At 42.8% G+C, this 13,614-nt stretch overlaps 2 protein-coding genes across 3 annotated transcripts in view; one reads left to right on the top strand and one right to left on the bottom strand.

The window, feature by feature from the left end:
- The first annotated feature begins 1,127 nt into the window (after window positions 1-1,127).
- cpvl (carboxypeptidase vitellogenic like) lies at window positions 1,128-5,966 on the top strand. The gene is made up of 12 exons (XM_070911857.1): window positions 1,128-1,329; window positions 1,436-1,557; window positions 2,560-2,674; window positions 2,800-2,858; window positions 2,983-3,062; window positions 3,160-3,226; window positions 3,329-3,451; window positions 3,811-3,942; window positions 4,154-4,252; window positions 4,376-4,549; window positions 4,839-5,021; window positions 5,112-5,966. Exons 1-12 carry the CDS (start codon window positions 1,128-1,130, stop codon window positions 5,208-5,210), a joined length of 1,455 nt encoding a protein of 484 aa, XP_070767958.1. The 3' UTR covers window positions 5,211-5,966.
- A 3,147-nt stretch (window positions 5,967-9,113) lies between these two features.
- creb5b (cAMP responsive element binding protein 5b) overlaps window positions 9,114-13,614 on the bottom strand; it is a 30,862-nt gene continuing 26,361 nt past the window's right edge. Inside the window, exons 8-12 of one of the 2 annotated variants that reach the window (XM_070912424.1) lie at window positions 12,384-12,707; window positions 12,322-12,327; window positions 10,892-11,119; window positions 10,287-10,395; window positions 9,114-9,268 (exon numbers count right to left, since the gene is read on the bottom strand). In XM_070912424.1, coding sequence (XP_070768525.1) covers window positions 9,114-9,268; window positions 10,287-10,395; window positions 10,892-11,119; window positions 12,322-12,327; window positions 12,384-12,707 — 822 coding nt within the window. The remainder of the gene's footprint in view (window positions 9,269-10,286; window positions 10,396-10,891; window positions 11,120-12,321; window positions 12,328-12,383; window positions 12,708-13,614) is intronic. The other variant, XM_070912422.1, reaches the window with a different exon arrangement.

Raw genomic sequence — 13,614 nt, 5'->3', positions numbered from 1 at the left:
ATGGCTGAATCCCATTTAGGTGCTTCAGTTTCAAGGTCCTGGTATTGTGCATGCTGGCTCACTGTCACTGTCATGACTTACTGGGAGTATGACCGAGCCATTGTTAATGTTATTAGTAACACCTGTGCTTTTCCTAATATGACAGGTGAAAATGTCTGTCATGTTAAAAGAATAACAATACTAATTCAATAGCCTATTCAATAAAAAAAAATAAAAAAAATTGTGATCTTAGTATACATAGCAGCAGCATGTTTAAGGCTGCCTCAAACCATTTTAGGCCACTGGGAGACATGAAGCAACACCATCATCCCACTCAAGTCGTGTTTCTGGCCACCTGAGGAACCCAAATCCATTATTCAGTGGTTTCTTTTCACTCTGATTTAGTCTCCATCCAAAGTATCCCTTCAAAACAGTATGATAGACACCTAATGGGTCATTAGTAGACCTACATGGCTACCCTCAAAAGTATCCTTCTTAATCATAAACGCTATATATACAGTAGTATAATACACAATAATACAATACTGTACATACAGTCTATGCTTCTTAATTGTAAGCTTTGTATCCCTTGTGTTTGTCTTGCAGTTGTAAATTATGCTCAGCAACACCTAACTAGCTAAAACAACGACAGCCTTCACAGCTACTTTTAAACAAAACCAGTTAATTTACCAAGTCAGACTACCTTACTTTGAAATAATCCTGTTTTCAGCAGCTGCTTTAGCAAAAAAAACAAAAACGCTAATCTTTCTGATTAGCACTTAGTTAAGACGCCGGGAGTTTCCTGCAAGACCGCGTTGAGGGCGGAAATGCAGAGGTCTAACACAACGACCACGTGAGCGAATATGTCATATGACCCACGCAGAGCGGATCATGTGACTCAGCCTTGCAGATTCACGGTTTTCAGTCCGTCCACAGCTGACTAACTTAAAAGCCGTCTCTGAATTTTCTCCTGTTGCCATAGAAACGACAGTGAACATGAGGTGAGTTTTAACAAAATTAAAACTTGTTTTCTCACGCATTCCTCGTGCCGTCGGACACGTGCTGTGCTTGTTGTCACACTGTTTTGAAATCTGAGTGACTTGCGGTGTTTGAGGTTCACGCAGCACCGGCCAGGCCTGTAGTCTGATATGCATTTTGTAAATATTGGCAGGTTGCGGAGGGAAACTCTGGGTGTCCTGTTGCTGTGGGCCTGTCTGGACTCGGCACACTCCAGGAGCTGCTCGTCGTTTTTCTGCCGAAAATCTCACCGTGTCAGCGGCCTGAGTGGAGTCGACCCCGGCTCTCCTCTCTTTCTCACTCCTTACCTGGAGAAGGGCGCCATAGATGAAGGTACACCCACTTACTGCCAGAATACTGCATTCAGCAAGGTCCACTGCTGCAGTATTTTGCAGTTTGTCTGAGCCAATAATCAGACATCTTTTTGGTTTTGTTCCAGCCAGGAAACTGAGTCTGGTCGGAGAACTGCCAGGAGCCAACGTCAAGAGTTATGCCGGGTACCTCACTGTCAACGAGAAATACAACAGCAACCTCTTCTTTTGGTTCTTCCCGGCACTGATGGTAGGTCAAACGTCTTCTATGCAACAGGGGCAGAGGATGGCCAGGAGGATACAGAAATATTGAGATAAATAGTAATTGTTGTAGTGCTTGTTTTCTTTGGAACTCAGCTTGATTGTGATTGTACTTGCGGTGTTTTAACTGTGCTCCCGCAGTCTACGTGTGATGAGGAATGCGTGTATTTAGTCAGCTGCAGTATGGGAATGCCAGCTATGATGGTAGACTTTGTTAAAAGTCACGTTGTTAGGTCTTACAGGAGGAGTGAGTACTTTCCAGGCTATTTTTGGAAAATGTTCTTTTGTTAAAGCTATAAATCAGTAACCAAGGGTCATATCTGTATTTCATACTTCAGTGCAGTAATGTCACATGGCACTGGGCAAAAGATCAGTCTTGCAGCCTTAAAGAACATTTGTTTTATGAATCCGTCTTTATAGTGCGTCACATTTACGCATTTATCTCCCTTAAAAAATAATTCTGCATTCAGTCCAAGACGCTCTTTTTCATCCTGTGAATATGTGTCTATGAGTGACAGTCAGTGTTTACTAACATATGTACACTGTATAAGAGTTAATACATCACCCATATATTTAAACACGTCTGACGCACCTGACATCACAGGAGACATGCATGACAAAAAAAGATTTCTGACTGTGAAATGTGAAACATTTAATACTTTCTAAGCAAATTATCAGTAAATTATTGTTTAAACAATATATTTGCCAATCTTCAAACAGTAAGCAGTGGTTGTTTTCACTTAAAGCTTAAAAAGACAGATGTTTGGCATTGCGCTTTGATTATTTGCCACATCTCTACAGACTGATAAACTTCAACCTTAGCCTAAACGTGACCCCATTGTAGTCTTTATTACTATCACTGTTGAGTGATAACATAGGTCTGTCCAAATACAGGTTTGTCTGGGTTTTTTTTTCCTTTGTCAATAAACTGAAGTCACCACTGGGGGGTGCTGAGATCTCGACTCTCTGTTCCCCCTGCTCTGACTGACAGGCAGGCCAAGATAAAGCTCCAGTCCTGCTCTGGCTGCAAGGCGGGCCCGGTGGCACCTCCATGTTCGGCCTCTTCGTGGAGCATGGACCATATGTGGTGTATAAGAACTTGACTGGTAAGAAGTGGTTTGGGAGTACAGCAGCGTACAGAAACACGTAGTATAAGCCTGAGCCCTGTATAGTTTGTGTCAGAGCATTGTTTAGCTTTCCTGATCTGCTTATGATTTTTTTGTCTCTGCAGTTGGTTTGAGGGATTACGCTTGGACATCGAGATATTCAGTTTTGTACATTGACAATCCAGTACGTATTAAAAAAAATCCACAAACTAATAACATGAATCGCATCTTTCATTCAAAGTTTCTCAGCTCATCTGGCTTTTTTTTTATGTGCATGAATATTTACTGATGAGTGTTTGTTTTTCTAGGTTGGAACAGGTTTCAGTTTCACTGATGATGACCGAGGTTTTGCTCAGAACCAGGATGATGTTGGCAGAGATCTATACAAGTAAAACATCCAACGCAAACATCGTTTTCTTGTCGCTTGGGTGTTTAAAGTCTGGCTTGACTAACTCTCGTTATTCCATTAAATCTTCCTTCAACAGTGCTTTAACACAGTTCTTCCAGATCTTTCCAGAGTATCAATCCAATGAGTTCTATGCAACTGGGGAGGTATGTTTTTCTTTTTGTTCTTTTCAGGCATTGCAAATGAATATGAATACCTCCATTAAAATATTGTCCTAATTCATGTAAACCTTCTCTGTCCTCACGCAGTCTTATGCAGGGAAGTATGTTCCTGCTATTTCTTACTACATCCATAAAAACAACCCCACTGCCAAAGTGAAAATTAACCTCATGGGGATGGCCATCGGCGACGGGCTCTGTGATCCAGAAATGGTGCGTAACTGACAAAGTGTCATTTTCTGACGTTATTTAAATTACCATCATCTTGACTTCTGAATTTCCCAGATCTCTAGCTTTTACTTGTTGCTCAGTGAAATTTCTCACCTTCATCTAATTTTTCATCGCATCTCAAATCTCATCCAAGCAATCTGACGTTCAATTCATGAAGTTGGTTACTATCTAACCCTCTTGCTCTCTTTGCTCATATGTTTCTACCCTTCCCGCTCCTGCCAGGAGCTTTTCACTTCTCCTCTGCTTGATCCCATCAGGTGTTATTGGTATAACAGTCTACAGTAGAGTCATGTTAATGCAGAAATGAGATGAGTATAATGTTTGACCTCTTTCCATTTCAGATGCTGGGTGGTTACGGTGAGTTCATGTACCAAACGGGCATGATAGATGAACTCCAGAGACAGTATGTCGTCCAGCAGACAGACTTAGGGGTTAAACTCATCCACCAGCAGAAGTGGGTGGAGGCTTTTCAGGTGAGAGATGCTGGGTGCCTCTTACATTTGTCAAAATACAAGTTGGTGCTATGTAACATCGTTTGTCGAGATTTCCACTAATTTATAATTGTTTAACAAATGAATGCCATTTTGATTATCACGTCCTTCTGAAACAAACATTAGAATTGTGAATAAAATCAAAGAACCTCATTGTGACTGAAAGTTAGCTTTTATTAACGTCTGACTTCAGGTTTTTGATAGCTTGCTGAACGGTGACGTGGAACCATATCCCTCCTTCTTCCAAAATGCTACAGGCTGTACCAACTACTTCAACTACATGACATGTCAGGTACTTAGAAACACTGGCAGACCTCAGAGCTGCCCGTGTGACTTCTAAACTATATATACAAATTAACTAGTAATTACTTAAAACAGTCTTTGCACAACCAGCTACATGTTTTTTTTTTTTTAGGAGCCTGAAGACCAGGAGTACTTCTCCCAGTTTGTGACTCTGCCAGCGGTGCGACGCGCCATCCACGTGGGGAACCTGACGTTCCACGACGGCTCGCAGGTGGAGAAGCATCTCCTGCAGGATGTCATGAAGAGCATCAAACCGTGGCTGGGGGTGCTGATGGACAACTACAGGGTGAGGCGTGTAGGATTAGCCACTGCAGTTGTAGTTTTTCTGCCATGTACAATGGTAGCATGTTCAAATGTACAGCTGGGAGACGCAGTGTATTGACATAATATTGTGTTATAGTATCGGATTATAATAGCATGAATATTAAATAACTAAATCAGATGAGCAAACAATGCCTCTACCTCTAGATATTTGGTCAAAAAACATGATTTGTCAATAGTGTCATGAAGAGAAAGTCCCTCTAAGCCCTCTCTAACAGTCTGTCCCTGTTTGGTCCATTTCTACCTACATCCAGGTCTTAATCTACAGCGGTCAGCTGGATGTAATTGTAGCAGCCCCACTGACTGAGAGGTTCCTGCCTACTGTCAACTGGACCGGGGCTGCCGAGTACAAAACAGCCCCTCGCTTCCACTGGAAGGTCCAACCTAGTGACACAGAGGTGGCCGGTTATGTGAGACAAGTGGGAGAGTTTTACCAGGTGATAGCACCAGCAACAGTCGACACACTGTGAAAAGTACATCATGAACGCCTGTTTTTAAATTCTGTGATTTGTCCTCTTGTCACGCAGATCATCATCCGAGGAGGAGGACACATTCTGCCTTACGACCAACCAGCGAGGTCCTTTGACATGATTGACAGATTCCTTTCAACACGGGGCTGGATATGAAATGTTTCGGTGCTGATGAAAGAGAGCATATTGATGATTATTGACTGTTGATTGTCTCAGGCAATGTACATCAGCACACTGATGGATTTGTACACAAGTTTGGCGGCTGATTTTTTTTGTTTGTTTTTTTTAGCATTTTAGCATTTGGTTTAGGACTTTGGACCGCTCTCTGATGCATTGCAAGTGAAATAATAGCCTCATAGCCTGGATCCAGACCTTCGAATCACTGCCCACGTCAGCGAATCAAATAGTAAAAATGAAGTGAAAACTAAATTGCGATTCACTCTGCTTATCGGGCCTGACTTCTATGGAAATAATTTCATGTTCATTCTTGTTGGGCTTGTGTGAGGGAATATGTAGTTTGTGTTGCATTCTATCATTGTGCACTTGAAGATGAAATGTAAAGGATGAACCTTGAAATCTGAGCTAAATTGCCTTGAAATAAAATGTTTTTGTTTTTTTTTTAATCTGAGTGTCTTAACAATTAGAGAAGACTGCAATGAACTTTGCAGTCTGACGACCTTTTCTGAAGAGTGTTTCACAGGTATGGCAGCACCTGTTGTTGACTGTATCATTTGGTCAATCAACAATATGTACACCAGGGGGCGCTGTGCTCCAAAGAAATTTCATTGGGTATCACTTCTCAAAATTGCTGTGGTCAGTCAATGTATTTTTATAAAGTTTATACCATAAGATCTTTGATTATCTGAACTTTACCTAAAAACAATATTTAATTACTGAATATGGAGAAAGTAAAGGGGCTTTGCATGTTGCAACAATATACAATGCTTGTTAATGTCATTATTTTGGCTCCTGTTGTGGCTTTAAAATGTATTTGACATGCTACAGTGTTACGTAGTGATTTTGACAGAATGCCACAAAGATGTTTGTGTGCTGAAGTTAACTGTCATGTTATTTCATCGGCCAACTATCAAGATGTCTAGACAGTTTAATAATTAATGAGTATTCTAAACCTTTAAAGCATCTGACTATTTAATGAGCAGTTATGTGTCAGGGACAAGCATTGGGAATTACTGTTGATCACTTGGTTTGAACATTAATTCTCTTCAAATATTTTGTGCACTCTGGTTATCTGTGCAGGAAATAACTAGATTTCAAGTACAGGTAGCTGTGACATCCAATCACATCAGTTGGTTGTATGTTACAGAACAAGTGCTTTATTTTCATACCGTAATGTAACTGCAGTGATACTTTAACATCTGTACAAATGCAAAAACAAAATGGAGACAATGTCATTACAGACACACAAAAAATGTACAAAGTTATGCAGGCATGAATGGATTCATCAGTTCATTACATATAAACAATGTATTTAAGCGCTGGAATGAGCCTCGGCGTACAACAAAAAGGCAACAAGTGCTATGCAAACATTATTTACACACATGTACCACACATTTACTCCCTTCAAAAAGAAGGGTGGTTGCATTACATGTACAGGATTACAGAAATGAATGACATTATGTACAATATTTATAGTTTTAGATTTAAAATAATATAATTATAACATCATTAATGTGTAGGGAATTGTTCTCCAGCTCCACACAGACACACTCACACTGCACTTCCATCTGTCCTCTTTGTCTGCCTCTACAGTAACAGATGTCTTTATTCTGAACCTGGATCCACTGTCAAAAAATGAAACTAGAGACTCGTATCTAATTCTAAAATAGCAACGTCCTCCGAATGATTCCAGTTGAAAGTATTTTGAGGTCATTGCCACATTTTCACATGCAAGAGGTTAATTTGAAGTGGTCTAACAATCTAAATATGGTTTTAAAAAAACAACCTTAAAATAAGGCAAGCTTCAGTTGAAAGTGTACAACAAAGCCATTTTTTTCTCCGTCTCATCAACGCACATATCAAACTGCACGCACAGACTCCAAGGTTAAGACATCACATAAACAGTCCGAATGTAACCCAATATGAGGATAATGCTTTTAAATTCACATGTAAGCTTCCTTCATCTTTTCCAAAATTGGAGCTGGAGTTGTTTTTGTTTTTCTTTACAAAATAAAAAGGGCACAGGGTCCTACAATACGAGCTCTAGCTTTCCTTCTTCTATCTATAGACATGTGATGCATGCCAGGCACAGTCTTCTCCATAAAGCCAAACACAGTTAAGTTTCTCGCTGGTGTGTGAAAAAAAGGGGGATCACTGAGAATTACTCGGACCTTAATATGGCTATTCAACCCTCTGGCATGACAGAGGACAAAGTGCATAGACAGCTCTGCGATCGCTCCACCTGTCAGTGGAATGTATTTCATCCATCCTACTGTAAAACACAGTGCATTGTGGTCATCACGCTAACGAATCGACATTCCTGGTCATAGGAAAGAGAGAGACATGAGAAGGCATGAAGTTTCAAGGCTGGAAAGGCGGGGGGGGGGGGGGGGGGTAGAAAAGGTCAAGCCTGTATCATTATCCGTACATCCATCTCCAATCTTATACTGCAGACGAGGCCTGAGAAAGAGAGGAGGAGAAATTGATGAAGAGGTCAGAGGTCAAATGGAACGGGTATTTTTCTCCTTGGTCAGCTGGTTTTGCCCTTACATGCAGCAGACATCCACGACAAAGCCAATAACAGAGAAAACTCATTAAAAATACGCTGGAAATTAAAAGATTTTGATTGTTTGAATACAAAGAGTGGCCTTTTGCCGTCTACAGTGAGCCAACAAAATATTTTAAGAAAGATTCAGGCACGTTGTGACATTTTGGAAAGCACAGGCATAAACTGCTCCTCTTTAGAAACTGTAGAACACTTTGCCAGTCGTGGGATGCCAGTCAAAAAAAAAAAATAAAAATCATGCTCACAGTCACTTTCTCACACACGTTTTTCTTTCTTTACACGCCTGCTGAACTATGTTCTGCTGAGGAAAGAGGACAAAACACATAATAAACATCATTCACATGCACACTCTGCAGTCACACAAATGTTATATTCATTTGGGATTTGAATCCAAAATGTGGATCCAGATGCACAATCACACACAAAGAGGCCTCAATAATTAAAGCTTCAGTTGGTCCTGGAGAGCGGAGGAGTTTGTTTCAAACCCCCGAGCTGCCTCACTGGTATCACAGTGTACAGTTCTGTAGCTGTAACAGCATCATATGTCCTCGGGATCAGAGTGGCTTGGCCATCCCGATCGTAATGTGGACATACAGCAGAGACGATGATCAATACTGCGATGTATTGCTTCCATTTGATCATGTTTTCAGCGTCATGCTGTACTTTATAACACTCTTTAAGAATACCGCTGACAGGGAAAAGGTTAACAGTCATATATACGTTTCTAGGAAAGAAAAGGATAGTTACATTTGCTTGCATATTCCTGTCTTCAAGACATCATGGTGACAGTGTGACTTGGCTTCAGAAGACAACTTAAAGGCAGCAACATCTAACTCCCTTATTCAGAGTCTGTTGCACACAGTCATCATACTGTCCACATGTGATATTCAAAGTGATTTGACTCATTTTTCAGTCCATCAGGCATACAGAGATGTAAGGTTTGCTTATAGAGATGACCCTCTGAGGCTTATGTCTCTTTCCTCTGGTTCCATGACTACCATGGTCCACTTTGTACCATTACACAACAGAAAAAGTCACTTAAATGCTGCATGAGATTAGCAACTCCCTTTTCGCTAAAAGCACAAAAAAACAAATAAAGAAAAGAGGCAACAAACCATAGAACATTTATGCATTAATAGGGTTGGTCTATAAAAATACATACTGTAGCTACTGTATAAAGAACAGCCTCACAGGCCTTTGAGGTTTTTCTTGATGGAGGGAGAGGGGGGGCAGTATGTGCAGCTGGCAACCCTCAGAAAGCAGGGTAGTAGGGGGGTTGTTTGGGGCTACAGCCGGGGTTATAGTCTCTCCTGTCCCTAGTGGATGGGGTTAATGTCTGTGCGGTGGTTGGCTTGCCCGTGCACACTGCTGCCCCCTACGGTTGTGGTGGAGGTGGTGATGGTGTTGTGCTGAATGACCTGCTGCTGGGAACACGCTGGCGCTGGACTGCCCGCCGGACTGCTCTCTGGACCTGAGGAGACAGCAGAGACATCAGTGAGGATGGAAAACATGTGTGTACAGTATGTGTGTGTGTGTGTGTGTGTGTGTGCAAGTGTAAATATGATGACCATCAAGCTCTACACACACAGGTTTCCAAATATAATGTGATAGTAAAATAAATAATAAATAACATCTAAATAAACACAGACCAAATCTCATTATTGTTAAAAAAAACAGCTTTATTAGCAGATACATTTCAAACACATGACACACTAAATTCACACCTTAAGTCTCACCTGTCATCCCAAAATAGGATGGATAACACAAAAATGGAAAAGCGAATCACTCAACTCCATAAACATGCCTGGTGGCTTTTGGACACATTGAAGGTGACATCTGTACACAAGCTAGACTCATCGATGAAAGTCTCTCCCAGCCCAGTCTGGGAGTTGGCTCTCCTCTGTATAAAAGAACCATTCAGCCAAAGGGGGACGTGAGCCTTATTTTCCTGTGCTAAAGCCACACAGGGAGGTGCCTTATCCTAATTACATGGAAATGTCATTCGTATCCGTATCAAAGGGTGGGGCTCTGATGTCATGCGCGGCCGAGCCGAGGCACAGTGCAATAATCAGTGAGATCCTGGGGCATCCATGAGAGTTTGGATGCCAATGTGCAGCCTGTGACGTCTTTCCCACGTTGCGTCTCGGCTGCCTCTGTGCGCGGAGGTGCTGTCAGATGGAAAAACAGGTCTCATACGAGATTCAGACTACCAACTCCCAGTCCAGGCATGGCTACCAGAGTGTGCAACACCCATATGTGAAAGGAAGAGTTCCTGCAGCGAGCGTGGGAGCAGGATACCAGCACATAGGAGTGAAGAAGTCTTGGCAGTCACTGTGTGTCCATCACAGTTCAGTCTGTGGAGTTTAAACCTTTCCTCTGGCAAGACAATTAACGGCACTGCTGTCTGCGCTGCAGGGCTAAGGCACACAGGTGGAGGTGTGTTTTTGGTCAAATTCCCAAGTGTGTGTGTCTGTGTTTGAGCTACTCACTGAGGTAACCTTGGGACTCTTTCTGCATAGTGGTGATGGGACAGTCCTTGTGTGTGAGGAGAAGCTGCTTGAGTTGGGTCACCTCATTCTTTAGCATGGTTACTTCATTCTGAAATGCCGAAAAAAAACAGAGTAGCATTTTAAGATCATCCAGGGAATCCACAATCAAAGCAGGCTACGCTATTATCCTTTCTGAAAGATGAGAGGCAGGCAGGGAGGGTCTAACAGAAGATGCTATTCAGTTGCATTACTGGCATTGTAGGATCCTGTGTTCCATTCGTCTTTTAATCTGTTTCTCGTGAGTCCCCCACCTTAATGGAAGTGCAATACTGATCACCATTTAAACCCCTTTAAGATTACAAACATTCGACAATGATTCACAGCGTTTCACAGATGTTTTATACCAGGGAGTCCAACACTGACACTGTTAAAACTCAAACTCGTACCAATCCTACTTACTGCCATTATCTCTGGTGCAAAACGGGATTAATATCATGAGGTTCTTAGTAAGGAATATACATGTGGACTGCTGTGAGTGACAGTGGCATAGATTTACAACTTTAGAGGGTTATTACAGTTTTTAACACCTGAACTTCATCGTGTACCTGAAGCTGCATGTTGGTCTGAGTGAGCTCTTCCGCTTTCTTCTCTAAAGACATCACCCACACTTTTCTCTTCTGTCTGCATCTTGTTGCTGCTGCTCTGTTCCGCTCCAGAAACTTCCGCCGACGTTCGTCCGGATCCTCGTCCACTACTCGCCTGCGCCGCCCACCGCTGGGGGGCGGGGACTGCAGCGTCTGCGTGGGCTGCATCTGCTGGGTTGCAGGTGACATCTGAAAACACAGGTGGAAAGGTATCAGCATCACTGAGCTCTCTGATGAGTGTCTGCCACCATCCAGCCAGACATGTAACCAGTTTGACACACCTGGTAAACAGCCAGCCACCTGTTTGCTGTCACCTTTATACATCTATACATTACCTCCTGCAGCTATTCCACGTCTGGCAACTTCCCCAAAAACAACATCTGGTTGTGCCACGTGCCCTGTGAGCCGGGCTGTGGGCGTCAGGAGTGACAGAGTGAGTGAGTGACTGGCCTGATTCACCAGCCTGCCCACCTTGTTAAAGAGGTGTCAGGAGGCAGTTTTCCACCGCCCACTTCCACTCAGACTAACGCTACCAGACACAGTCAAAAGACTTGTTTCTAAAACCGTACGTGCACTGACAGATCTTGACATATACTTGGCAAGGTCAAGTGCTTTCAGTCTTCAGATCATTACCATTTTTATGGGAACCATGGAAAATACAAGCTGCTTTAATGGCCGCTGTGCCTACAGAGAGTGTTGTTTTAATGCCTTAATGATACATTTGGAACATACAGTGAATTGCATTTCTTGATGTCGGACTGCCCTTCATCCAAAATGCTTGGCATTGCAGAGGGCGCTAGACAATGCAAGGACAAAGTGTCTCACATCATGTTATTCTTAATGCTGTGAGCAATACTTTCAAACTTTCAATTAAAATTAAACCAAATATATTCACAGCTAAGATGTTCTAGGACTATTAGCCAAGGCTGTCTGTTCATCATCAGGACCAGCATTCATTTATAAAACCTTTTCTGCACCTGGAGCATATTGTGGCCACATAATGGCAGCTTGGCAGAGAAGGACGGCATGGAGCATAATTTTTTCAAGACAGTGCTGAGCATCTTTATGGCCTCGTCATGACCCTTTCCCTCCATGGCAGGCGTCCGACACTGACCTGTAGCTGACCAACCTCAAAGGAAAAAAATTGCCTTTGAGATGGTTGCCAGGAAACTACTTGGCATTATGGGTGTAGCAAGGGAAAACTGTGTTTGTCCATTGACTTACTGTGAATTTGAAGCATCGTTTCAACTATACTAAACCACTAATAGCTGACTTCAAAACTGCTCAAAGGGCTTCTAAAGCGCTGCCTTGTTTTAGTCATGGTACCTATACAGTGGCTTCGAGCTAGATGAGAGGTTTTAATGTGCAGTGTAGTTAATGTGTTATCGAACTTGTGGCTCTGCCTTTGGGCTGTCTGAAAGCTTCGGCTCTCCCGGGAATGTGCTTTGCTTACATGTGAAGCAGAGTGCATTGGAGGGTGCGGTGAGGTCTGGTGTGGGTGCCCGGGATGGAGGTGGGGATTATGGGAGTTGTGATGGGGGTTGTGTCCCTGCGGGTGGTGGTGTCCACCCTGGCCATGGCCCTGGCTGTGGTGGTGATGGCCGTGGTGCTGGTACGCGTGGGGCGGGGCTTGCAGGTGCTGGTGCGGGTGTGAGTGCATGTGATGGTGGGCGCCTTGCTCCTGCCGCGATGACATCATCTCCATCATGTGGCCCATGGAGTTCATGTTGCCGTTGGCGATGGCACCCGGGTGGTGTGAAAGTGCAGCCTTCAGCCTCTGAGTAGAAAAAATGGACACCAAACACAATGTTTAACATCATTTTCTATGAAAGTTTGCACATGCTCTCATCTATCAGTGTGCTGATTATCAACAGTGGGTTCATGTGCTGACCAGGAGATGATGAATGGCTTCATAAATCCGTATGTCAGGAGAACAAATCAAAGCCACTTAGGCTGTCCTCTGTCTCTCCTTCAGTCTTGTCATTCTCCTGCTTTACCTTCTGTGATTGCCATCCCACCAGTCCCTCCTCTTCATATTCCTAATAGCCTCTCTCTCCTCTATGCACATGTGTGTGTGTGTCTGGATGTCTGCCCGTGAGATGGGCTTGCTGGCAAGGTGTGAGCCTCAGGCTGCTCCCTTGCTGTTGACCCAGGAGGAGGTTTGTTGCTTTAACCGTGTGGTCTACTTATCCCTGACTGAGCTGGTGTTTCTGAGCGGCCTGGGAGGGAGACCAGAGAGAGACTCTCTCAAGGTGCGCCTGTGTTCCCTGTGTTTACTGAATGCACCTCTCCTCAAGAGTCTGTTTTTCTGGGCATCACATAAAGACAACCGCAACACCAGAAAAAAAATCCTAATCCAAATATACCAGTGCCAAAATATGTCTTCAGGCTTCATCTGTTGTACACAAACCTAGACAAAATAAAAAATATCCATGTCTGAACCCTTTCATGACTTATTCGCATTTTAACTGCTTTAGCAATAACAGGTTGAGAGAGTGTTGACTGTTGAACTTTGATTAATGCACATCTCTTTACCAAGTGCACTGCTGATGTGAATAAATACTTTAATAAACTTAAATAAATACTAAAGTTCAGTCTTAGATCCTGTCTGTAATTTGTCTACTTTTAGCAAAACGTTAGCAACAAAACTGAAAACAAACGCATTCATTTCAAGGCTACTGTTG

The sequence above is a fragment of the Enoplosus armatus genome, chromosome 9 (genome assembly GCF_043641665.1).
Source record: "Enoplosus armatus isolate fEnoArm2 chromosome 9, fEnoArm2.hap1, whole genome shotgun sequence".
Lineage (NCBI taxonomy): Eukaryota > Metazoa > Chordata > Actinopteri > Centrarchiformes > Enoplosidae > Enoplosus > Enoplosus armatus.
Note: the sequence above shows the minus strand (reverse complement) of the source record. Positions and strands in the feature narration are given on the sequence as shown.